The 27,018-nt window shown below is 45.9% G+C and overlaps 1 protein-coding gene across 1 annotated transcript; it reads left to right on the top strand.

Annotated features, from left to right (window-relative positions):
* Positions 1-4,768: 4,768 nt before the first annotated feature.
* RAB17 (RAB17, member RAS oncogene family) lies at positions 4,769-26,907 on the top strand. The gene is made up of 8 exons (XM_051999207.1): positions 4,769-4,906; positions 5,781-5,868; positions 5,978-6,231; positions 9,689-9,848; positions 16,170-16,321; positions 18,941-19,066; positions 23,279-23,372; positions 24,230-26,907. The coding sequence occupies exons 4-8, from the start codon at positions 9,692-9,694 to the stop codon at positions 24,340-24,342; spliced, it is 642 nt and encodes a 213-aa protein (XP_051855167.1). The 5' UTR covers positions 4,769-4,906; positions 5,781-5,868; positions 5,978-6,231; positions 9,689-9,691; the 3' UTR covers positions 24,343-26,907.
* The last annotated feature ends 111 nt before the right edge of the window (positions 26,908-27,018 follow it).

The following is a 27,018-nucleotide window of genomic DNA, read 5'->3' as shown; positions in this document are numbered from 1 at the left end:
GGGTTAATGTCAGTTTTCTCGTCTCCCTTAATATCTCATCAGCCCCAGCATTCCAGATGCTTTCCGGAACAAACTGTTCCTCCGACACTCACAGACAAACGTTTGCTCTGCCGCCCCGACTCCACTCCGGCAGCCTCTGGCAGCCCCGCGGCCTCCACGTTAACTGAAAGAATAAGAACAACGACGATCCGATCGCCGATATTCACCCACTTTCAGTGTTTGCAAAGTTCCTTCCCATCGGGTCTCACACGATCCCATCAGGGAGGAGCCTATTCTTTTCTGGACAAGGGATATGTCGGAGAAAGCTCCTACCAGTGCATTGGTATTGATCCTAGGCCGCGGATGCTCTTTCCCATGATTCTCTTTCAAGAGTTGGGGTCTCTAAGGATTGGAAGGACACTGGAAGGAAACGGCCCAGCCCTGGTTCTGCGGCTTACAGTCACAGGGAGCCCTGAGATGGGAAGGGACCGATCCACAGTCACAAAGCCAAGACCGGTCAGAGGTGTCCCAGCCTCCCCCACCCATCGGGACGCACGGTCTTTCTCCATGACTTTATAGCAGGCTTTTTTGGTTTTTTTGCTTAGCCTCAAACTTGTAATTTTCAAATGAGTGAATTAAAAAAAAGTATTTCTTCCAAGCTACGGGGTAAATCTCGCGGATTAATACTGCCAGGAGGTGGCAGCACTGAACCTCAGCCGCCCATTACAAGGAAGGAAAACACTGATCACTGTCATTAAAAAAAACAGTGATAACTACTATTATTCTGTTTATCGTTGGGTCTTAAGGACTGCCAAGTGTAATCCACACAGAGACACTTCTCTGCCCTCTCTAATATATCTCTCTTTTCTATATGTCCTCTCCACACATATACATACACTCACCCTATGTATATAACGTAGACACACCTACATGTATCCATACATATTTATATCTCTGCCCATTCCATATGTCCATAGGGTAATTATTGTAAACTTTAAAGCCTTGTCTATATCCCAGCTATCACCATCATAACGATGTTCACATAATATATGTATATAATAAAGTACATAAATATACACACAGATTATATCTGCATACATGTGGTAACCACACAGTGCACATAGAAACATGGTACATATAAACATACAAACACATGCCTACATAAATATACATGCATGTGCATATATACATGTCTCTCTCAGATCTCATTTAATTCTCACAACCCTGGGAGCTACTTTTACTATTATCCTCCCCATTTAACAGGTGAAAAAACTAAAGATGAGAGAGGTTCAAGGGCCCTGAAGTGTTTGATGAGGGATTCCAGCCCAGAGCTCCCCGACCCCCAGGGTCACTCCGTTACCCACTTTGCTGCCTCCCGGCCTCCTTGTTAGGACCCCGACTGTTTCTGTCCCATTGGAGTTTGGGCTGGAAGGATGGAAGGAAGGGCCCCAGAGTTCTGGAAGGGCCCTGCAGGGACAGAGGCTCAAGTGTTGGGGGGTCAGCTGCAGAGATACTAAGGCAGACAGAGGAGAGGGGGAGGGGGAACCCCAGAACTGGAGGAATTCAGGCAGACAGTGGGACCAGAAGCCTGAGGCTCCCCGGCAGGTGTTGGCACCCAGAGGTGGGAGTTGAGTTCCGGGGGCAGGACGCTATCAACGAGAAGGGGAAGGGCTGGGTCTTTGGTGGGCTCATTGCACAAGCCTCCCTCCTTTACATCCAATTCACTTGCATGTGACAGCATCATCTCTATGACGTCAGGGTCCTCTTGGAGAACGAAGGGCAGAGTTTCTGGGAGGAAGTGCGAGCTCTGGCAAGTCCTGCATTTGGAGGAGAGCCTGGGGGGGCTCTGCCCCTCACCTGCCCTCACTGAGGTTTCCTGTCCCCACATGCGATTCCTTTGAGTGCAAACGTGTTCCTCTTTAGCAAACACTGATGAGTCCTACAGGCAGAGGCCCAGGGGGCTTTCTGGGCCATCTCTCAGTCCCTCCTACTTTACTTTCCAAGACTGCTGGGTCTGCCTTTTGAGGTGAAGGTGAATTCGATTTCCGAAGTCCCCCAGGTTGGGAAGGCCTTGCCGGAGAGAGTGCTGGGCTTGGAGTCAGGAAGATTTGGAGCCAAAAGGATTCAGAGAAACCAAACAGCTCGTTTATGAATCTCACACATGGATGGGCGGTGCCAATTTCCTCATCTACAAAATGGGAATCATAATAGCACCGATCTGAGGATCAAGTGAGATAATAGATGTAAAGTGATCTGAAAACCTGAAACACTAAGGATGCTCTCATCACCATCATCATCAATAATATCATCATCATCATCACTGCCATCCTCACCAATATCATCATAATGACCATCATCATCATCATCATCTTATAGAGCATGTCCGCCCTCACTCTTCGCCCAGCCCAGCTCCCCTTCCTGTTACCCACCATCTCTAACAAACACTTTTTCCTTTTCCACTCTTTTATTTTTAAATAAACTTTTTACTAATTTCTTTTGAGGCTTTTTTATGCCACCAGAATTTCTTCAGGGCCTCTCTCCCTCTCCCTTTCTGGAGGAGCATCCCTCATAACAAGGATATTTTAGAATAAAAAATGGGAAGAGACAAGATAAGTAATAAAACCCATCCATGAAAACGTCCATGCACATGTGTCTCTCTGAATCCTTTTCACTCTAAATCTGGGCTTCTAGGATCCTAAGGATGAATAAAATCCAGTCACTAAGGAGATGGTATTTAACCTTCCAAAGCTGGGATGGATGGCACAAGTTTCCCAAGCCTGGTTTGACCCACCAGGAATCCTCCATCTTCCAGAAACCTGCTGCTATCCAGCGCCCTCTCTTTTCTCCCTCCTGCCTTCCCTTTCAGCTCCCCTCTCCTTTCTCCCTCTTTCCTTCCCTTCCAGTTCCCCTCTCCTTTCTCCCCCCTTCCTTCCCTTCCAGTTCCCCTCTCCTTCTTCCCCCCTTCCTTCTCTTCCAGCTCCCCTCTCTTTTCTCCCTTTTTCCTTCTCTTCTAACTCCCCTCCTTTCTCCCTCCCACCCAGGGGATCTCCATCTAGATATGGCAAGGATCTGGGGGACATCCTGCATTTCTCAGTGTGGTCCAGACTCCTTCATTATAATTTCCCAACACTCATTTTCCATCCTTCTGAGGGTGGACTCTCCATTTGTTTCCTTCTCGACATTGTCTATTGTTTCCCTGGCTCTGCTTCCCTTACTTTGCATCCACGGGTCACTGGCCGGTTCCATTGACCTTTGGCCGCCATTGCTGCTAGCTCCGTTTTACAGCTGAACAATTTGAGACTGAGAGGTTCATCTACCAGCCTGAAGTCCCTCGGCTGGGAAGTGTCAGAGGCAGCATCTGAATCCTTGTTCTAGAGTTAGAAGGCACTTCTCATCCACCCCTTCATTCAATTTAGAATCCCACCTCCACTTGTACGAAGTCTTTTTCAAGGTAATTGGAGTTAAGTGACTTGGCCAGGGTCACACAGCTAGTCAAGTGTCTGAGGATGGTTCCAAGACTACCTATCTACTCCTTATCCTTATCTGAAGTCTTAGAGATCTAGTTCAATCTCCTTATTTTACGGTAGAGAAATTGAGGCCCGGAAAAGTTGCGTGACAAATTATCAAATGATTATTTAACAGAGCTAGAAAAAATAATAATGAAACTCATGTGGAAGAACAAAAGGTTATGAATCTCAAGGAAATAATGAAAAGAAAGGAGGAAGGAACCTGAGCTAGAACTCAGAATATTAGAAAACAGTCCTTATCCAAACTATTTGGTTAAAAAATTCCTAGATTGAAGAGAGGAAAAGATGAATTTTTTTCTCTGTTAATTCCAAGCTGTAAAGTTGTCTTGGGGAGGATTGAGGCAGGAGGGGAGGAAGGTGGGCCCCTCTTCTCTCCCTCTCATCTCTCCCATGTGATGATTTCAAGGCTGAGCTGGACAAGGCTCTTGCCCTCAGGTTCCCAGGCTGTCCTTATGGCAGCTGGAGGAGACATGGTAGTCGAGGTAATGGCGGTGATGGTTCACCTTGACTGGAATTGTCCCCCCTTCTCCCGTCCTTGTCCCCCCTTCTCCTGTTGTTCCCCCTTCTCCCATGATGCTTCAGCTGGATAGGCTTGCCCATCCTACATGGACATTAAAACACCCCAATATAGAATAAGGGTTTGCAGCAGTCACCCTATTATCAAGCAATAGGAAAACATTTATTAAGTGCCTACTACATGCCCTGCGCTGGCTGGGGGAGACAAGTGCTCTACCGACAAGAAACACATCAAAACGGGGGGGGGGGGACACATTAAAGATGTCGGGGTGAATATGAAGTGAATTAAAACGGAACCCACAGCGCAGTTCAATACCAGGTATCCCGGATGGAGGGAAGGAAGCTGGAGGCAAGAGCTGAGTCCCGACCTTAAAGGAAGAAGAGAGGGACAAAGAAGGAGATAAGGAGAGAGGGAACCTCCCAGGCACGTACAATGCCGGGGGCAAGGGAGACGGGACCTCGGGGTGAGCCCCCGCGCGCCAGAGGAGGGGAGCCGGTTTGGGCGGCCCCCAGAGGGGAAGGGAGAGCAGCAAAGGGGCAGGGGGATTTCCGATTCCTCCCAGCCCGGGATCTGGGATCCCGCCTCCTCTTATCACCCCCTCCCCCTCTCTCTCAGCCGGGAGGGGCGGCCTGGAGCAGGAGGCCACGCCCCAGCCGTCGGAAGCCCTCAAAGCATTCCAACTCCTCCCAAAGGGGTTAGGGCGATGGGACGGCCTCACCTGGCGCTGGGGCGGGGTGGGGATGGGGTGGGGGTGGGGATGGGGTGGGGGTGGGGCGGGGGAGTCAGAGCAGCCTCCGGGCTGTGAATATCTGAAAGGAGATCCAAGACAGGAAAATTCCTCCCAATCTCTGAAACTTCTGGACAGGGAAAGCTGGAAAAATTGGTCAGTTCCAAGCACTCGGTTTTCTGGTGCCCTGGGGAGAGGGATGGGGAGGAGGGGGGAAATGCTGGTTCTCTATCTGCCATCCATCTCTCCCCTGTCTGTACCTCCTCCCCCCCCCTCCCCTTTTTGCCTCTTCATCTCCCCCGGCCCAGGGACAGCTCCCTCGAGAAAGAAAGCCTTGAAATCTTAGGACGTTCTGAAAGGCATCTTGGGTCATCAGTCTAGAGCAGACTAGTACTAGAAAAGGGGTTCTTGACCTTTTTGGGTCAGGGGTTCCTTTAGCAGCAGCCTAGTGCCCAGAGAGGTCATGTAGCCACAATTCAGGGGAGCTAGGATTTGATTTCTCCCAGGAGTCTTTTCTCAGCACCCCGGGAGTTCGGTGCTCCCTAAAAAGCAGAGCCTGACAGGGGGGAAAAATCCCTCCGGCCTTCCAGCCTGGTTTTCGGAAGGTTTCCTTGTCCCGGGCACGAGTCAGAGGCAGGGCACACTTGGCCGATTTTGTCGGTGCCTTTGATTTTTCTTAGTGCCTGGAACTGCTGGGGAGTCTGTAGCAATGCAGATGCCCCCTGTTCCGGCCCGAGCAGGGCTTTTCCAGCTCCAAGGCTAGTTCGCGTCAGAAGCTACAATGGAAGCCAACCCTGCTGGGTCAGGAGCCACCATTTGTATAAGATGGTAGGTCTAGAGCCGGACGATGAAGGCCGTTGGACTAGATGGTCCTTCTGGCTCTAAATCATGGCCCCATGAGCCTGCAGCCGAAGAAACGGGCCCACAATGACCTTGATCAGCAAAGAATTGCCCTTTGTCCCCTGGCCAGGGGTTTTCCGGCCTCGGATCAGCCGCTGCTGGGTGGGACCTGACCCTCCCCTACTCTCAGGTTTATGGCTCAGCCCTTTGGCCCAGTCCCACCGGCTGCATCCTGACGACTGGACCTTCAACTCTCCTCCCCGGTGGCTGTTTGTCGTGTGAGTGAGTGTGCGCCCCGGGGAGGTGGGGGCCCAGCAGAGGAGGAGGGGGGAGGCAGGGCAGGGCAGCCTTCCTTCCACCTGATCCTTTCCCTCTTCTTTGTCCCAGCTCGGGACCCCCAGCCTCTGCGCGCTGGCCAATCACCGACCCCGCTCGGGGAAATGAGCCCTGTTTGGTTCCAGGAGAACAATCCGGCTGAAAGGTGAGCTGGGGCTCCTGCTCGGCTCAGCCAACTGCAGAGCGTGGGGCGAAGTTCTCAGGGAAGTATGAGGAAGTGAGCCGCCCGTCATCCTCCAGCCCTGCAGCCAGACTCACAGGCCCGTCTTGTGGAGCCCCGGCCGCCGGGGCAGGCCCGAGCCCAGGTGAGTGACCAGAGCGGGATGGAGCTGTCCAGCGGGACCAGCAGCCTCTTGGCTGGGTCTCCTGGGGCTGGCTGAGGGAGGGGGGCAGCAGCCAGGGCAGTTTGGGGTCACGTCCCCGAGGGCAGCAGAGGTCACTTTCACATCCCTGGCACAAACTCAGCTGGGGGCGGGGCCCCGGGGCCCTGGGGCCCGGAACTGGTCCCAGCCCACAACTCGTCTGATCTAAGTCCTTGTTATTAGTGGGACTGAGGAGGCGGAGGAGTGGGAAGAGTCCTCCCAGGTCTGGCTTCAACTCTGCCAGGGGATACCCAGCTGTGAGATCTTGAAGGAGTCACTTCCCTTTCCCTGCTCCTGATTATCTTCTCCAAATTTGTGCGTGTACATGTGTATGCTTGCACAGGTACAGATAGACATGCATGTGCCGTATACATGTGAGCACGCACGGATAGATACATGTGTGCCTTGCACACACACGTGCATACATGTGTATGTGTATATGTGCATGGCCTGGTGTGGGCCTTACATGTATGTCTCTGTGTGTACCCACAGAAGTGTATGCACATGTATCTGTGATGCGTGTGCACCTTGTGTGTGTGTCTGTAGTGTGTGTATATGTGTGTGTAAGTGTCCACATAAGTTCGATGGGGGGAGAGTTCCATCTCTAATTTCATGACTCAGTGTTATTATCCCCCTTCCCCCCTGGGCCTCAGTTTACTTTTCTGTAAGACAAGGGATTATATTCTATGGTCTCCGAAGTCCCTTCCAGGTCCAACTCTGTGCTCTTATTAACCTGTACAAATGTAAGAGAGCCACTGCGCTGCTCTGGGTTTTAGGGCGTCATCTTGGCTAAGGAGGGAGGGGGGCTAAATGCTGGATGGCCGCCGGCCCCACCTCCTGCCCCGTGGATACAGGGTCCATTGTGGCCTCTCTGAGCTCCCCCATTTGTCCCCCATCTTGCTCCCAGTCTCTCACAGTCACTCACTTTTGATCTAGCAAAGGCTGATGTCTTTTAAGTGGGAGCTAATGAACCGCATTAGGAAAATGGGGGGGAGGGCAGATATTTAAAATATTTAAAAGCCTTGCAAACAACTGAAATTCAAATTCATCTGGAGGATATTTGGGCTGGAAGGGAACCCAGTGTTTGTAACACAATGGAAGGATCCACGGCCCTCCCCTCAAATGAGAGGTTGTGTGCCTTATCCAGCCAGTCAGGATTTGAACTTGAATCACAGGACCACAGATGTAGCTGGAAGTGACAGCAGAGGCCATGGAGGCTATCCCTCTCATTTTACAGATGAAGAAACTGAGGCAAATTAGGGTTAAACGACTTGCCCAAAGTCTCACTGTCACACAGTTGGCTTGTTGTTAGTTAAAGCAGTTTGTCTCCATGCTCCCAGGACATCATGTCCCAGCCTCCTTTGGATTCCTATGTGTACTTGGGAAAGAATGATTTTCTCATTTCAGATTTTTTGCTCATATCCTTCTTTCAATGCATTCAGATTACGGTGGGTTTGATGTTTATGTTGGTGAAGTGGATTAATAATAATAACTAACAGTCAAATAGCACCTACTATGTGCCAGACACCTGTGAAGTGCTTCAAAATAGTTTCATTCGATCATCACAATCTCCCTGGGAGCTAGGTGCTGTCATTATTCCCATTTCCCAGATGAGAACATTGAAGCAAACGGATGTTGCAAGCTCTATGACCCTGGGCAGATGACTTCCCATCTTTTCGGCTCGGTTTCCTCATCTGTAGACTAGGGACAATAGCACTGATGGTGTCTGCCTGATGGAGGTGAGCACGGTGCTTTGCGCTTATTGTGTACTGCAGAAATTGATCGATTCATTGGACCCAACTAGAGAGAGTCTTTGATCTGGATTTTATTGGACAGAAAATCATGGACACCTGGATTTGATATTGGAGATGAGAAAGGGCTCGCCCTTGGCTAGGACCATTGAGTAGCCAAAGCCACGTCTCTGCCAAGTTGGAATCATGTTCTTGCTCCCTCAACCCCCAGAAAAGGCAGCATTTTGGAAGCGATTTTGAGAAATCCCGGCCACGGAGTTGCCTGAGTAGAGGAGGAACGGGGTCAGGGCTACGCTTTCGGAATTTTGGCTTGGGAATGCGGCCAGCTGGTCCTTCCTAAAATGGACTTAATCGTAGTGAACAGAATCTCTCCAGACGGGGTCTGAGCCAGACCATAGCAAGAAGCATTCTGGGAGCCTTCTCTAACACAGCCAGAGCTCACACTTGACTCTTCACTGCCTCAATGGTACTATTGGCTCCCTTCAGCTTTGTGGTCCACCGATACCTCTGGCTCTTTTCCTAGTCCATTCTAAGCCAGGAGATATTCCTGTTTTCTAAATTCACACTGTCCTGAGATTGTTTCATTTATTCATTTTGTCATTTAGTGGCACATTGCCTGGGACAGCTCCCTACCTCTGTGTGTGTCTCTGAGTGCATGTGAATATATTTGTGTGTGCGAGGAAAAATGAAGTTCTGAAAAGCTGATGCATTTGGTCATGATGGTCACTGGGGAGCTTGAGTGAACACTATCGGGAGAGCTTGTCCAGGCTGTTTTGTGTGCTGGGGAGATGGCCAGACTTGGTTCCTGATTCTTTCTCTTCCTACATGTATCATCTTAGGCAGATCACTTTGCCCTTCTTGCCTCAGTTTCCTCATCTGTAAAATGAGCTGGAGAAGGAAATGGACAATCCCTCCAATGTCTCTACCAAGAATGCCCCAAGTGGGATCATGAAGAGCCAGATATGGCTGAACAGAATGGAAATGTAGCATTTCCTATGCTTCTGGGAAGGATGGGGGAGGGAGGCCTATGAGCTTCTTCAGATACTGCTAAGAACACATAAAAAGGAGGAAGCCCTGGGTGAGGGATCTCTCAAGTGCTTTTGAATGTCGATATTTTATGAGATGTTTTAGGAGGGCCCAAAGGCGGTAACTGTTCCCAGTCCCATGGCTTTGATTGCGGGTGATGATGAAGGGCTTTCAGCTTCTCCTAGTTTTCTGCATGAAAAATATTACTGATGCTCTTAAACAGTTAAGTACTATAGGAATCAGTGTTCCCATTTTCCAGATGAGTATACCGAGGCACAGGGAGGCTCATGCAAGCCCTTCAGCATTAAGTGGCAGATGAGATTCTGATAGCCTCTCCTGGCTCCAAATCCACCATTCTTTGATCCTCTCAAAGGGCTTGGATTAATTACTAGAAGTGAAGCATTATTTTTTCATTGATTGAAATCCTGCCAGGAAAAAGTCCCATGTTCTGCTCATAATGACTTTAACCCAGTGCTCCTAATTGGGACTTTGGTCTCTACCCTCTAGAATTGTACCCATTAGAACATTAATAGGCAGCCTTGCAAGTGAGTTGGTTGGCGCCATTGGGCCTCCTTAGGGCATCTGATAGCACCTGTTTCTGATGGACGGTGTTTTTTTTGCAGGGCATGGCACAGATGAAGGGAAATACCCAGCCTGAGGGTGCCCCCCACCAGCCCTCCGTCTTCAAGGTGGTTCTCCTGGGGAGCAGTTCTGTGGGCAAGTCCAGCCTGGTCATCCGACTCATCAAGAATGACTTCAAGGAAATCCTGCCCACGCTGGGCTGTGAGTTCCCGACTTTGCTTTTTCCTTCACGCTAAGACCAAGGGAGCTAAATAGGGTTGGGGAGGAGATAGAGCTGCATTTCCCCTTAGCATGCTTCAGAGGTTCACCTGGATTTTAAGGAGCCAGGAAGTCATGTCCTTTAAAGGGGAGCTTCCTATCTGCTGTCTTAGGGCATAACCCTCCTCACCATTGGGCGCTATTGCCATGAAGTCAGTGCCTCCTTCCAGAGAGACCAACTGTGATGAAAAGTCCAAAGTGGGGGTGGGACAAAGGGAGCGGTTTTTAAGAGTGTGAAGGGTTACCCTATGGAAAAGGGGTTAGATCAGTTCCTCTTGGTCTCAATGAGCCTCAGTGGGTGCAAACTGCAAAGAAGGAAATTTGGGCTCCATGCAATGAAGCATGAGAATATTTCTGGGTGCAATGAAATTCCTTGAGAATTCTCTGGCCCAGTGGGCTACATTGCCATCCTGGGGGAAGAGGAGGAGCTGTTATTGGGGGATCATGGCACTGCCTTCTTTCCTTTCATGGTAGTCTTCTTCTCATTCAGCCATCTACATCTAATACCTTAGGAATAAACAAATGGATAAACCCATGTCTCTATCAATTCAACAGTGAATATTGATGAAGCATCCACTCTGTTCTGGTCTCTGAGTTAGCCCCCTGGGGATACAAAGATAAAGACCAAGGTTCCTTCCCTCAGGGAACTTATATTCCACTGGGAGGATGTACCCCTTTCTCAGATAAGTAAACAGAGGCACACGAAGTAAATATAAAGCAAATGGATGGCAGTTCAGCATCCAAGAGAGAGGGTGCAACCTAGACCATGCTGTAGAACAGGGCCATCTTCTAGTGAGAGCCATCCATCTCTTCTGCTCTCTGGACTCAGATAGAATTGAAGGAATAGCTCTACATTCCCTGAGGAGCAAATTTCACAGCAAGACCAACATTAATTAAACCAGGTACCATCTCCATTCCTAGTTTTGGAGGTCATGGGGAGAAGGACCTGGAAGTTTTGGGACAGTGGAAAAGCTACTGACGCTGGAATGGGAGTGGATGGGGCTGGGTTCAAATCCTGCTTCTGTCTTCTACTCCCTGTATTTCCACTTCTGGGTTAGATAGACTCTGAGCTGTGACCCTATGATACTGAACCACTTTCTTCCCTTGTGCCTTATTTTGCCAGTATAGAAAATGGGGGAGTTGGATTACATGACCCCTAAGGTCTCAGATCTAAATAACAGTAAATAATTATAATAATAGTACTCGTTCTGTAGGGCCCTAAAGATTTCAGAGTGATGCATTTGTCTGTCACAGTAGCCCCCGGAGGCAGGTGTTCCCATGTTATAGATGAATTAACTTGAGGTACCCAAAGAAAGTACTTGCCCAGAGTCATACAGGATTTGAAAAGAAGTCTTCCTGATGGGGATCAAAGACTTACCCTCTCCAATTTACCCTCTGAAAGGGAAGCTTGGGAAATGAAAGTCATTCCCTTTGAGCCAGCCCGGGGACTATAGAATGTCGAATCAGGAGATCTGGAGCCTCTGCCTGGGCTGACTTGGTGTGGTCAGGTGACCCTGGAAGGGTATCCATCAGCTCCGGAAGTTACTCGGAGGCTCCATGGAAACCTCCCGGGAGGAGTACTGCCCTCCACTGCTTACTCAGAAAGCTCCCTCAAGCACTTTCACTTCTGTAGGCTTTTGGGGGCCATTGTGTGGGATGAGAGCAACACCTAGTGGACTTTTGGATGATAGCTCCGGAGCTGGAAGGAAAGCTAGAGTTCTCTAGTCCAATCTTCTCATTTGACTTAGGAGAGAAACTGAGGCTCAGGAAGCTGAAATAACCAAAGTCATTCATGCCAGTCAGGCAGTCAGGTGGTGCACTAGGTAGAGCCCAGACTTGGAGTCAGGAGTCAAATCCTGTCTCAATGGGTGCAAGAGGACTAACATGACATCATTTTGTTAGAGTACAGTGCCAGCATGTCCTACTGTGGCTGATCAGATCAATAGGAGCTCAGAATACTCTGTCAAAACTTGGACACCAATAGTTCCCATGAACATTTGGGTTGGCTTCTGTAAAACTTGGCTGTGTCTGCTATAGTTTTCTTATCTGTAAAATGGGGATAATAATAGGATGTATCTCCCGGACTTGCTGTGAGGGTAAAATGAGAAAATGTTTGTAACATGCTTGAAAAAACCCTCAAAATGCTAACAAGGATTGGGGCCTTTCCACCGATCTCTGTGTGATTTTCTTTAGAGGAAGTGGGGTTCTAGAGGGGTTCTAGGGCTTGATTCCATACAGCCACTTGGGCAAAATGTTAATATTGAAGAGAAAGGCTTTTGCTTTCGTGGGCACTCAGGGTCAGGAGAGAAGCCCATCTTCCTCTTCCTGTCTATATTATTTATTCCACACCCACACACTGTTCTAGAGGCTCTAGAAGTGTCCATTCTGCTGCTACTGAAATCTAGCCCTTCTTCCTGTACTTGGGGCTTTCTGCATGCTGGAGTAAACCAAGCTCCTCTGAGTCATGAAAGATCTCTTCCAGGAGGCTCTCCCATGTCCAGGACCTTGATGCAGTCAGCACAATTACCCTGCAGAAATGACTGGGGGACATCATTGCTACAATGTATTTGTCTACTTCCCATCTGTATAAGCCCACGATAGTAACTAATGTTTATTTAGCAACATGTTTCATATATGTTTCCTCTCTGATTCTCCCAACTGTGGGAGGGGAGTGCAATTGTTATAGATGAAGAATTGACTCTAGGAGAGGAAATGACAGCTAGGAAGTGTCTAAAGATAGATTGAGGTTCAGGTCCCCTTGACCCCAAGACCAACAGTGTTCACTGTGCAATTTATCGGACGAGCCAAATAAGTTTTAACAAACAAATCGATATGGCAGCAGAGTCCAGGCTTTGAGCAAAGAGACAAAAAGTCTTAATTCAATAATCAAAGAACACTTCAGAGTTTAGATCATGGGCCAAACGGTCCTTGTCCTTGTCTTTGTTGTTGAAGTCGGGCAGGGGGATTGGTCTTCTTCAGATTGGCCAAGAGGGCAGAAGCAAAAGGAAAAGGGCAGGATGGACTGCCAATCCTCAGTGGAGGAATCATTTTGGGCCTTAGGTGGCAGCCAAAGATGGCAGGATGTAGGAAGGGGAGATATTTTGGGGGGCAGAGCTTGGCCAGATTAGGGGTTCATGACTTGTTATTTAGAACATATTGTTTCAACGTAATTGGTTTCCCTTGTTATTCCCCACATTTAAGAGCATTTGTAGGGAGCCAGAACCCTGGAGAAGTGTACTTGAAATAAGGTGTTAACGCAGAGGAATTGATGAGACAGTGGTTCTCTAGTTTACATGTACTTAGTGCTTAGTATGGTGATGTCATGGTTCTCTAGTTCACACATACAGAGTGTGCTGTAATGTATTTGTAATTGTAATAGGGTGCATGAGAATTGGGAACAAAAAGTCAAACAGGAGTCAGACTGCCAGACTGCTGAGGGAGAATGGGTCAGACTGTGACAGACGCAGACTGAGTAAGAGACAATAAAGACTTTGGACTCTTGTCCATTCTCGTGGTGACTATTCTGCTGAGACCGATGCCCTTCCAGACGACTGCCAGAAAGCTAGCCTGGGCATTATAAGCATTACTTTGAGCAGGATCCTCATGCTTTGCCAGACTGCCCAAGGGAAAGGACCTAGATGGTCTTTAAGCACTGACTTTGGATTCAGAGGATTTGGGTTCCAGTCATACCGTTGTTTTACCTTGGATGGTTACCCACTCTTTCTGGGGCCCAGGGACTACTTCTTTGATGGGAAGACACTGGATTTGTTGGTTCTGAGATCCCATAATTCTCTGAATTAGGGCCTCCCCGGAGTGGGATAGGAAGCGTTGGGAAGTGGTAATGGAGTGAGGTCTCCATGAGGGGAGATCTTTAATAGGAGCCCGGATTAGCATTGCTCCCAGATGTTGTACAAAGGAGTCTCGGTTAGCCTAGAGGGCCCCTGCTGTGCTAGTTCTGCAAACATACGCCAGATGGCCTCTGCTTCATTATTGAAAAAATCGCATAATATTACACGGGACACCATGGGATTCTTCACGGCCAGTAAGATAGTCCTCCTCGGTTGCTACTTCCATAGCAAAGGAAAGGGCAATAATAGAAGCAAAATATTTGCTCAGACAAGTGGGTATTGTCCTGTGCCCACACATAAGGCAATAGGAACAGCCGGCGACAGATGCAGCCTGAGTCAGCTTCCAAAGTTAGCACCAGGGCATCCAGTCCTAGATGAGTGGAGGCAGCAGGTGGGGTGGGAGCAATGCCGGGGCTGAGGCCAGAAGGCTTCAGTCCTAACTCTGCAGTGGGGGACACAGCATGGCTGTGGGACTCAGCTTCTTCATTTGTAAATGAGGAAAACAATTAATAAAATAATGATATAATAATAATAACAATATTGATCTCATGGGATTGTTGAAACAATTTAACAAAATTAACAAAATTTGAAAAAACCAATCCCCCCCCCCCAATTTAACAAAATAAAAGGCATTAATGCAAATCTGGTATTAATTTACATGTATAGATGATTTTCCCTATTGAGAATATAAACTCCTTGAGGGCAGGGCCTGATTTATTTTTGTAAACCCACCTCTAGCACAGTGAATGGGTCTTTGGGAAAATGTTTGTCGATTGGCCGATTGATTAAGATCCTGGCAAAATGGAAATTGCCGGGATTGTCACCTCCAATATGGCAAGAATGAATTCATCCCACCACAGCTTGTCTGGTGGCCCTGAAGGTTCAAGCCACAGAATGATCAAGGTAGATACAGGAGACTCTGCGATCCCCATTTTCTATTTTTAAGGGGTGAGAGACAGAGTCAGTTTCACTGGAACGTACCAGATGCATTTCCTATTAAATGCCTTGTATAAATGTAATCATATGGATGGTGGGCTCTATTAAGGCTCCACAGTGACAATTCTCAAACCTTTGGTGTCCGGGTTACTTTTTCAGTCTTAACAATTATGGAGACGCCCAAAATACTTTGGTTTATGTGTCTTAGAGTGAGATCCCGATTGGTGCAAATGATGAGCCCCTTGAAGTGGTTGTATGTACCCACTCTATTTGAAGCTATAATTATGTATATGAGGGTCACTGAGTTTAGCTCAAAGGAAATTCAAATAATATCAGCACTGTAAGGGATTATTAGGGGCACTAACTGGGGCCTGGCTCTATGTCCATCAGTATTTACCAAATTTAAAGTTAAAACATCTTAGCATTATTATAAAAATCACCTTCCATCAGGTCTCAGAAATGCCCAGATTGAAGGATGCAGAGATGAAAAATACCCAAGATTTTGTCCTTGAGGAGTTTACAGTCTTGAGTTCCAAACAATCCAGTTCAGTAAACATTTATTATTCACCTATTGTATGCAAGGTCTGACATATCCTGGCTATAACTCTGGGCAAGTCAGTTAATCTGTCAGAGCTCCTCATTGCTAACCCTCTGTCAGGGAATTGTCCTTCTTGGCATTCGGAGGACCTGAATTTGAATTTCACCTGGATACTTACTGTCTGGGCAGGGTGTGACTGGGGCAAGACACAATGTCCCCGTTCTCCGAGACTATATATTGTAAGGAAAGTGCCAGAGAGAGATTTCTTCACCAAGTTCCTTATGCTAATGAGGTTATATGACTGATTCTAGTGTGTCATTGTGTTCTAGGCCCTGGACTGGGGAGCCTGAGAAAGAAACCAAAATAGGACTGGTCCTCAGCGAGATTCTGTTCTACTGGAGGGGGAGAGGGGAAAGAGAGATTCAGTATTTCAGGAAGGAAAATACACAGTAATCTCTAGAAGAAAGAGTTAGCAAGATCATGTGTATGTGCATGTATATGTATATACATGTGTATGTGTGTACACATGCACATATGTGTGTCTGTGAGAGTGTGTGTGGAGGGTGTGTATACATATATATATATGTAGTAGTGGAAACTGTCAAAAAACCATGTCATGTGAGAAATATTGGAAATATCTAGGGGATCTTGGGAGAGGAGATGACTGATTGGTGGTGGGAGTGAGGTAGGGAACCCCACCAGCATCTTCAGACATTTGAAGGTGGGAGAGGGTTGCACAAGACTGGATCGAGAAGTGCACTGGTTTGACTCCATTATAAAGGGTGAAAAAGGTTTCCTGTGATGCGAGTGGATGGTATTTGGTCACAGGGCACTGAAAACTTTGGTCCCGTCCCCAGGAACCATAAAACAGATCACGGCTCACGATGGATGACAATTCCTGCTTCCAATCAGTCCCCTGATGCAGTACTTCTCTCCTCCCAGGTGCCTTCTTCACTCAGATGATGGAAATAGACAACTCGACCTTAAAGCTGGAGATCTGGGACACGGCGGGACAGGAGAAATATCACAGCGTTTGCCACCTCTATTTTCGGGGAGCCAATGCCGCCGTCTTGGTTTATGACATTGCCAACAAGGTCTGGATGCCCTGTGTGCTTATGGTCCCTAGATAGCCTTTATTTGGTCTTTGGGTCTGTTCCCTTTTTTTGAGCTCACATGCAGATTAAATCCAGCCGGAGTCCTGAGATTCCTTCAGTTGTCACCCGATCTTGGAGGCCTCCCTTCCACTTCCCTCTCCTCTGACCTTATAGCTCATCAGAGCTCTCATCTGCCCCCTTCTTTTCCCTTAGATCCCCCCTGCCTCCCCAGTCAGGCCCTCTCTATGCCTCACCTGGACATTTGCAGGAGCTCCTAGCTAGTTGTTGCCTCCAATCTCTCCAATTCCACTTTAATTCCATGTCTAGTCATTTACCAAGTATTTAAGAAACTACTATGTGCAGCACTGTGCCAAGTGCTGAGAATACCAAAAAAGGCAAACCCTCTCCTCCCACCCCCCCAATGCAGTCCCTCAAGATAATCACAGCCAGACAGCATGCAAATAACAGTACAAATACGAAGAATACGGGGTGAACTGGAGCTATTCCAAGAGGGGAAGCGCCAATTGAAATGAAGATGGCTGGGAACGGCTTCCTGTAGAAAGGGAGATTTTAGTGGGAACGTGAAGGAAGCCAGGGAGGCCAGGTGATGTAGAGGAAGGGGAGAGAATTCCAGGCCTGACAAACATCTCAGGTTGCACAGCTGCCAAGGGCTATTCCCAAAATTCAGGCCAGATCATCTTACTCTCCTGCTCAATGAACATCAGCGGCTCCCCATTACATTTACAAGACACAAGCTATTCTGTTTGACATTTAAAAGCATGACCCGGCTCCAGCATATATTTCTCTCTGAGTCTGCACCATTCTCCCTAACATAATTAATATAACTAATTATAAATTATAATTAACATAATTGGTTAATAACCAAATTGCCCTATGTGCTCTTCCCCTCCGTGAATCAAGAAGAGCCGAGTTTGAATCCTGCCTCAGATCTTCCTAGGGTTGCAACCCTGGCATGTCACTTACCTACCTTGTGCCTTAGTTTACTTATCTGTAAAATAGGGATAATAATAGCATTTTCCTTCCAGGGTTATTGTAAGGATCAAATGACAACATATTCACAGTGCTTTGCACACTTTATGGAGCTACGTAAATGCCATCACTTAGCATGACATTACCACTCATCACCACTGTGGCTTTACATAGGCAGAGCATCATGCTCAGAAAGCCATCCCTCCTCACTTTAGCCTCTTGGAATCTCAAACTCCCTACACAGCTCAGATCTCCAGGGCTACCTTGTACATGAGGTGCTCCTTCCCCATTATTTTATGTACATTTTGTAGTTTTTTGTCTGGATATATTATATCCTTGAGTTGAATGCATGGTATGGTGGCTAGAGCTGGGCTCAGCTATCATCCCACACACCTGTTATTTGGGTAGCACTGGATAAAACACTTAAGCTCCCTGGACCTCAGTTTCCCCTTATGTAAAATGAAGTGCTAGATTCAGAGACTTTAAGATTGCTTCTAGCTCTAACCCTTGAACCTGTGAGATCAGGATCGGGTTTCATTTTCTCTTTTAATCCCCCAGTGCCCAGCACACTGTTTGGCTTTGGGTAGACACTTAGTACATACTGATCCAACTGAGCTGAGCATTAAATAATCTCATGATATCACATGCTAAGTCTAGGTTAGTCACTAGAAAAAATAAACATGAGAAGCACATTCATTCTCATTAGCGGGTCTTAGCATCTTTTTGAATGGTAATCTGGATTTATGTTGCATCTTTCCCTCCCACGTGCAAAACTGGTTTAAAAAATATTAGCTGATGTGCTAACACTCCCTAAAGAGGAGCCAAAATTCCGAGATTACTCATTGAAAATTAATTTAGTCTAGAGTGCCCCAGGTGCTCCTCTTTGGGACTGAGCTGTTGTTTGTGCTTCCTCCTGGCTGCAGTCTCTCCATGGTTATTTGATCACAGCCCTTTGGGTTTTCTGGGGACAGCTGTGGCCAGAAACTAGTTCTCCTGGGAAAGCCACATGTTCAGAAGTGCATGAGAAAATTGCATGGAGGACTGACTGGCCACTTATCGGCTCTATCGCCTTGGGGATCGCCTTTGTGTTCAGTTTGGATGAAAGGGCTTTTCCCACTGGTTCCCTTCCAACTCTCAGATTCGGGGATAATCATCCCCGTTTTATGATGCTCTCAAGGGACATGTTATTTGGGACTCTGAAGCAAGTATTAATCATATGTGAATAAAAAACAAACCAAAGTTGAATAATGATCAAAGCTGAAAAACCAAATCATGGGAATAGCAAACATCAAATGGGAGAAAAAGGGTCTCAATAGCAAATCAACACATTAAAAAAGTACTTGTTATTGGGAGGCATAGCAACTAGAGTGCTGACATCTGACTTCAGAAGACCTGAGTTCATATCTTGCCTGTGATGCCACATAAACCATCTCATTTCTTTAAATCTTAGTTTCTTCCTCTTTGAAATCAGGAAAACAATCCCACTGGAACATAGCTTATAGGTACAGAGGAGATGATGTTTGTAAAGTACTTGCCAGCCTGGAAGCTCTCTGAAAACATCCCTTTTCCTGCTACTTTGTTCTAGCCAATCAAACTGAAGAGATGATTATATGCTGTTTTCTTTTTAAGGATTCTTTCCAGAGGGCCCAGAATTGGTTGAAAGAGCTGGAGAATGAATTTTCACCTGAAGAAATTGTGGTGATTTTAGTAGGCAACAAGACAGATCTTGAGGATTCTCGGCAAGTGACCCTTGAGGTATGTGTTTGGTCATTGTCTGGATACCATTGCCGAATAGTGCTCCAGGTTAAGAGACAACGGCCTAGTCTTTAAAAAAAATTAAGTTTTATTGATGTCTTTTGTCACTTCCGTACATATGGTAGACAAGTCTCCTTTATGGCAAAGAAATTTAGTTAAGTGCAAACACTGGATATAGACACTATATACCATATTTTGTCATGGGGCTCCCTCTTCATCAGGATCGTTATTGGTTTTTCCATTTCTCAGAGCTCACCTGAACATATCATCATCTTTTGGAAAGACCATTGGATTAGGAATTGGGAGACCTGGGAATCAGGACAGCTGGGTGATAGTGGCTGAGTCTTGCTCCATTCTCTGCCTTGTCTGTAAAATCACTGTGTTGATCCAGCTCTAGTTCTCCTTGCTACTTTACAGCTTCTTCTTGTCTGGGCTGCTATGTGCTTTGAGACTCAGAAAAAGACCTGTATATTGGGGTCTTGGTTTTACTTTTATTCTTTGTAGAAAAGCTTTTCAGTTTTTCTTGAGAAGGTCAAAGTTAGGGAAATCAGTAGAGGTCAAATCCAGACTAAGAGAATTGTCTTTTTATTCACAAATTGGGAAACTGAGGCCCAGATGGGGAAATCACTAACAAATCACGTTACCTGAACCTAAGATTTCTCAATCATAAAATGAAGGGATTTGGCTACAGGGCCTCTGAGGTCTCTTCTAGTCTATGGTTTAATGATCATCCTGACTCAGTTTTCAGACTTGTAAAATGGCAAATTTAGTCTTTATGGCCTTTGAGTTCCCTTCCAACTTTCAATTTATGATCCCATGACTGGACTGAGCCTCAGTTTCTTTATCTGTACAATGATAGGGTTGGATCACATGGCTTCTTCCATTTGGAGCTAGAAGGAACCTTAGAGATGATGTAGTTCCACCCTCTCATGTAACAGGTAAGGCCAGATTCAGACAGAGTACATGTCATTGGAGGTCAGAGACTCATTTGTTTATACCAGTCAGAACACATCTGGGAATTGGTGCTCAGTTCTGGGTGCCCCATTTTAAGAGGATGCAGTGGAAAGAACCTGAATATTGAGAGGTTCTGAGAGTCACAAGCTGTGTGACCTCTCATAAGCCACTTACCAGGTCTTGAGCTTTCTTTCAATTTCTGTAAAATGAGAGAGTTGGACAAAATCATAGATTCATCTTTTTTTTTTTTTAACGTGACCAATGCCTTTGACACTTTGGTGATTGATACCAAGGAGGTCTTCTTGGAGTCTTGTTTTTAAATGCTTTCCACATCTTAAAGGGCTTTATAAATAGAAGCATGCACCAAAAGGAAGGGGATTACAAAGAAAACTGGTTACATTGAAATAAAGAGGACAAAGATCCATATTAAAATATCAAGGTCACTATCCCAGGCGAAGCATCCCAGGGGAATATGATTGCTGTGTTTTCTTAAAACTTTATAGCCTCTGATCTGTGATCTCAGAATGCTTGGGGACCTGCCACTAACTAGCTCCTTGTACTTGAGTGTTGTGTCTGAATCTTCATAATCCCATGGACCACAGCACTCCAGCCCCTTCTATGCTCTATTTCTTGAGTCTGTACAAGTTCATTTTGTTGCTTCCATGACAAGCTCTAGTCATCTCATCCTCTGCCATCCCTTTTTCCTTTTTTCCATCCATCTTCCCCAATATCAGTCTCATCTTCTCATTATGTGGCCAGAAAATTTAAGCTTCAGCTTCAATATTTGACCTTGCAGTGACTAGTCTGAACTAATTTAAAAAAAAAATATTGACTGATTTGATCTCCTTGCTGTCTAATTCAAAAACATCACTTCTGCAGCACTCAGCTTTTCTTACAGTCCAACTCTCACAGTCATGTTACTCCTGGAAAAAACATAGCTTTGATCATACAAACTTTTGTCAGCAAGGTGATGTCTCTGTTTTTCAGTATGATGTCCAGATATGCTATAGCTTTGCTTTTCATTTTATTTTAATTTCATGGCTGCAATTGCTATCTCTAGTGATCTTTGAGCCCAAGAATGTAAAATCTGATGCCGCTTTCATTTCTTCTCCCTCTGTTTGCCAGGAATTGATGGACTCAGTTGCCAAGATCATAGTTTTGTGTTTTTTTTTATATTAAGCTTCAAGCTTTTACACTCTCTTCCTTTACCTTCATCAAGAGGTTTCTTAATTATTCGCTTTCTCCCAGCAGAGTGGTATCATCTGCTTATTTTCTATTTCTCCTGGCAACTTTAATTCTGGCTTTTGATTTATTCAGCCTGACATTTCTCAGGATGTACTCTGCATATAAATTAAATAAGGTGAAAGTATATAGCCTTGTACTCCTTTTCCAGTCTTAAATTAATCAGTTGTTCCATGTTTGGTTGCAACTATTTTTTCTTGGTCCACATACAGGTTCCTCAGGAGATAAATCAGATGATCTGGTCCTTCCATCTCTTTGAGGGCTTGCCACATTTTATTGTGATCTATACAGTCAAAGGCTTTAGGGTAATCAGTGAAGCAGAAGTGTGCTGGAATCTTTACAAACTGCTAACTCATTAGAGTTGAGGTTCGTTTTTCTGGAGCTCTCTTATTTTCTCCATAGTCCAGCTAATGTTGGCAATTTGGTCTCCCGTTCTTTTGACTTTTTACAAACCAGCCTGTTCTGGTTTCTTGGTTTACATAATGCTGCAATCAAACTTACAGAATCTTTAGCATAACTTTTCTAATGTGGGTAATGAGGACATTGGTTCAGTAATTTGAACATTCCTTGTCATTGCCCTTCTTCAGACTGGGACATAAATCGATCTTTTCTAATCTGGTGGCCGCTGTTGAGTTTTCCAAGTTTGTTGGCTTATTGAGTAATCATCTTTTATGATTTTTAACAGTTCAGCTGTTGTCATCACCTCCAGTAGCCTTATTGTTATTAATGCTCACTTGATTACTTGATATTATTATCCGTGTTCACTAAGGCCCATTGACTTCATGCTCCAGGATGTCTGGCTTTATAGCAGTAACCATACCATTTCTTATAAGAAAGCCTTATCTCTTCTTCCTATTCTCTGCAATTCTGCAGTTATTTGAGTGTATTTTTCTTTTTCTTCTTTCCCTTTCCCTTTCCTTCTCTTTTTGTAAATCTTCCTCAGAAGCCATTTAGCTTTCCTACCCTTCTTTATCTTTGGGATTTTTTTTTGTTGTTGTTGTTGCCTCTTGTTCAACATTATGAAATTTTTTTCACAGTTCTTTAGGTACTCTATCTACCAGAGCAAATCCCTTAAATCTATTTATCATCTTCACTTCATATTCATATTCATATTCATCCTCTGAGTTCACTGACATCTGAGATGTCGATGTTTCAATTTTCCATAATCTGATTGACCACATCTAGCTCACCTTGTTCATTGTTCTTCTATTCCAGGTTTCTCTGCAATATTGATCTTTACAGACTCAGACTTTCTTTTCATCACCAGGCACATCCATAGCTGAATTTCCTTTCAGTTTTGGTCCAGCAGCTTCATTAGTACTGGAGATACTTCTAGTTGTCTTCTACTCTTCCTCAGTTGTATATCAGGCAGCTTCCTACCTGGGGGACTCATCTTTCTTCTTCTTCTTCTTCTTCTTTTTTTTTTTTTTTTGCTGAGGCAATTGAGGTTAAGTGTCTTGCCCCAGTTCACACAACTAGGAAGTATTAGCAGCTGTCTGAGGCTAGATTTGAACTCAAGTTCTCCTGACTTCAGGGCTGGTACTTAGCCACTATGTCACCTACTTGCCCCTGGGGACTCCTTTCAATGTCATCTCTTTTCTCATTTGAGTGTGACCCTTGGGATTTTCTTGGCAAAGATAGGTTTGCCATTTCCTCTTCCAGTGGGTCACCTTTTGCCAGAATTCTGCACCAGAACCTGTCTTAGATAACCCTGTATGGCTTAGCTCCTTGTTTCATTGAGCTACTTAAGCTCTACCACCCTACCAAGGCAGTAATCCGAGGGGGATAAATTTGAGTCCATGTCAATAAATCTCTCACACTCTTTATGTGGAAAACGAGAAGCTTGTAGAGGCGATCTCTAATATTCTTTCTGCCTATAAAGTGAGGAAATAACAAGTGAGAGAGTCTAATCAAAGTGCTTTTGCAAACTTTAAGCCAGTAGAAATGCTGGCGACACCAGTCGATGTTAGTTTTCAAGATTCTAGGATTTTGAGTTCATTTTCTCCTCTCTTTCAGGAGGGAAAAGCATTCGCAGAAAGTAAGAAGTTATTGTTCATGGAAACCTCGGCCAAATTAAACTACCAAGTGACCGAAGCCTTCACTGCCTTAGGTAAGTAAATAATAATAATAAGCTAACAATTATATTGCGCTTACTGTATGCCCAGAACTATGCTAGATGTTTCACAATTATTATCTCCTCTGACCCTCATGGAAGACCCTTGGAGGTGGGTGCTTTATTAACCCCATTTTACAACTGAGGAAACTGAGATGCCCTGAGACTGGGGAGCCAGAAGATTCAGTTTTGGTCCTTCCCTCCCACCTGAGTCCCTTAGTGGCTGTTCACAAATCCACAGTGCTCTGTAGTTCAGAGGTCAACTAGTCCAACACCCTCATTTTACAGATGAGGAAACTGAGGCTAAGAGAGATCACAGGACTAGATTTAAAACTGGAAAGGCCATGTAGTCCAGCCTCCCTCAATTTGTGGATGAGGATTGGGGTCCAGGGAAAGACAATAACTTGCCCAAGTGTGCACAGCTTATAGGCAATAGAAACAGGATTATATGTGTATAGTCTGTTCCCCAAGGAGATGGAAGCTCTTTGAGTACAAGTATTTTGGTTTCCTTGTATCCCCAGTGCCTAGCAGAGTGCCTGGTATGCAGTAAGTGCTTAATAAATATTCATTGATGGGTTGATTGGCAGCCTTCCATCTTGGAGGACTACAATATAAGCTTATATAAAAGGCCCTGTCATTAGGAAGTGTATTCAGGCACACTGTGGGTGTTGTCCATCTTCCAAGCATCTTGGTGCCCAGGAGAAAGGCTGGGATAACTCAGATGGATGATGAGAGGTAGTGATTTGGGACCTTCCCCTCCACAGATCCCTCAATGTGACTTTCAAATGAGGGAGGGAGGAGTTGGCTTCTTGGGCAAACATCTTGCTGCCTTCTCTTTTTCCTTCTTTTCCTAGCTCGTGAACTATTAAAAAAGGAAGAACAGAATGGGGGCCAGACTCAGCAGGGGAGCCCCCCAGTCGACCTGAAGACAACTAGAATAGAGAAGAACAAATGCTGCCTGGACTAGAGGAGGCAGGGCCACGAAGAGCCCTCCCCGCACTTTGGCTTCCTCTTGGCTTTCCCTCATGAAGATGAGGCTCTCGGCCCATTCCTGAAAGCGCCTTTGTTTTAGCCGGTGGATGGCCCTGCCCCGGCCATGGCAAGGGTGACCTGGAAAGTTGACTCTTAAAATGCCGGACTTGCTGTCATACAAGTTCCCCCTCCCAGGCGCAGAGGAGACTCATTGGCCCTTCAAGCAAAGCCTCCCCATGGAGCCTATGGGAGGAGGAATGGGCCAGGGGTGTCTGGGAGGCTGGAGCCAGAACATGATGCCTCCACCTGCAGGCAGCTTCCCAGGGACACCACGGCCTCTCCCTCTCTGGTAATCACTGATTTAGAGCTGACGGGGAGCTTGGAATTCCCTCAGTTCCCAGCTGAGAAAATGGAGACATGGATTATTGAAGGGACCAAGTGTAAGGAACCCATCTGGCAGGGGGCCAAGGCAGGCTCCGAGCGCTCTAACCGCTGCACTGCCTGGCTGCCTTCTGATGGGCCAGAGCGAGGCATCCCCTTGGTGGCTGGCACCGGGGGAGCCCAACTCCAGGTGGACACGCCATCCAAACACAACATCCGAAAGAGCTGAAAGGGGAAGGGCAGAAACACTTAAATACCGTGTATACGTCTCCATGCCTCTTCCTAGGTGATTAAGAAGATGCTTTTCAAATCAGTGTACAGCTTCCTGAGCCTCAGTTTCCTTCTCAGTAACTTGTGATAATGACATTTGTGCAAAATTGCATTGGAAATATTAGTGTCTCCAGAGCCACAAGACTCACTTCTTGTACTCACTTACTACGTATCCTTGGCCATGTCACTGTTAGCTCCCTGGGCCTCAGTTTCCCTGTCTATAAAATAAATTAAGCCAAATGGTCTCTAACCTCCTTCCCAGTTCTAGATATACCGAGGCCTCATACTTCCTCCATCATGGGGTTGATGTGAGTAAATATCATGCAAATTTAAAAATAATATGGAAAGGTATTCAGTCAGTCAGTCAACAAAAATTTATTAAGTGCTTACTGTGTACCAGGTACTGTGTTAAGAATTGGAAATAGAAATGGAAGTAAAAAGGACAGTTCCTGTTCTCAAAGAGCTTGTGTTCTAATGAGCACAATACGTAAAAGGAAGCTGAAAGGCTGAAGGTGGGGTGGGCTCTCCAAGGAGCAAGAGGAGGCAGCCCAGTGAGAAAGGAAGATGTTATTAATAACAATAGAGAAACTATAGTCATCTTAACTTAGCAGATTGCTCTGTCTCATTGTCTCCTTGCTCATGTCACAGTGCCAGCAATCAGCTGGGCTTGGAGGGATCCATCCCATTTAATGCTGTGATTATATAATTATTAAAAAAAAAAAAAAAACAATCAACGAAACAGCATTTGGTCTTGTTGCTGCCATGACCCAAAGACCAACAGTGGTGCTGTGTTTCTGAGGCAGAGAGAGCCTATTGCTTCTGGAACCTGATGGCCATGTGAACCTTTTCTCTAAGACTTAGTTATCAGTCACTGATCTCAATTAATAGAGGGATTTTCCACACGGGGAGTAATAACCTACAAGAAGCTCCCAGGCCTGGATCAAAGCAAAACGTCGTCTTCGGTCATTGATGCTTAAAGTGTTTCTTTGGTGTTTGTGTTCATTCATTTTTTAAAATTGAAGCATCTTAGGTTTTTGACTTGGATGCTACCACTCCCTTTCCCCTCCTCTCACTTTTACTCTTCCTCCTCCTTCCCCTCTTCATATTCCTTTTCCTCTTCCCTCCTTATTCTTCCTCTTCCCTCTTCTCTTCCTCTTCCTCCTCCTCCTTTTCCTTTCCTTCTTTCTCCGCTTTTGCCTCCATCAGCCTAGCATTGAAGAAGTCAGCTCCTGCCTCACCCACGAGGACAGTCAGGGCAGTTGTGCTCCTGGAGGCTTTGTTTATTAAGAGAACACCAGTCTAAGGTGGTCTAAGGAAGTGGTTTGCTCAGAGACACCAGTGAAAGCTCTGAAAACCAGGAAAGCTGGGAAGAAGGTGCCTCCCTGAGGAAAAGGACAGTTCCAAGGGAGGATGGGCACTCACTGAGGCCATGGAATTAATCATTAAACTTAGCTTCGAAACTTTCTAGGACACTCACTAATCATATGACCCTGGACAAGGCATTTCCTCTTCCCCACCTCAGTTTCTTTATCTGTAAAACAAGGAGGTTGGGAGAGAGAAGTTCTGAGGTTCCTTCCAGCACGAGACCTGCATTTCTATGACCCTGTGGAGGGTTGTTTTCGAATACTTTCCAGGTCAGCTCCTAACTCCTTGAATGTCCAGCTTTACAGGCGTGGAAATGGTCTGCTTGTGTCTGGTGCATCATCGATGTATGTAGGGACTGCCTGGTGTGGAAACTCCCTTCACTGTTGGAAATTGGTACCACCTGTAATTTATCAGTCTAGAGCATTACCTGGAGTGGTGAGAAGTGGTGACTTGCTCAGGGTCATGCAGTCAAGTATGTATCAGAGGTAGGGTTTGACCCCAAGGCTTTCTGACTATTTGTAATAAAGCTCTGTTATAAACATCATCTATTAGATTCTTCATAATAATCTAAATCAATCAGCAAGCATTAATTAAGCACCTACTATGTGCCTGGCACTGTGCTAAGTGTCGGGGATACATGTACAAAGAATAAAAG

This window comes from Antechinus flavipes, chromosome 4 (assembly GCF_016432865.1).
Source record: "Antechinus flavipes isolate AdamAnt ecotype Samford, QLD, Australia chromosome 4, AdamAnt_v2, whole genome shotgun sequence".
In the NCBI taxonomy this organism is placed as follows: Eukaryota; Metazoa; Chordata; class Mammalia; order Dasyuromorphia; family Dasyuridae; genus Antechinus; species Antechinus flavipes.
Note: the sequence above shows the minus strand (reverse complement) of the source record. Positions and strands in the feature narration are given on the sequence as shown.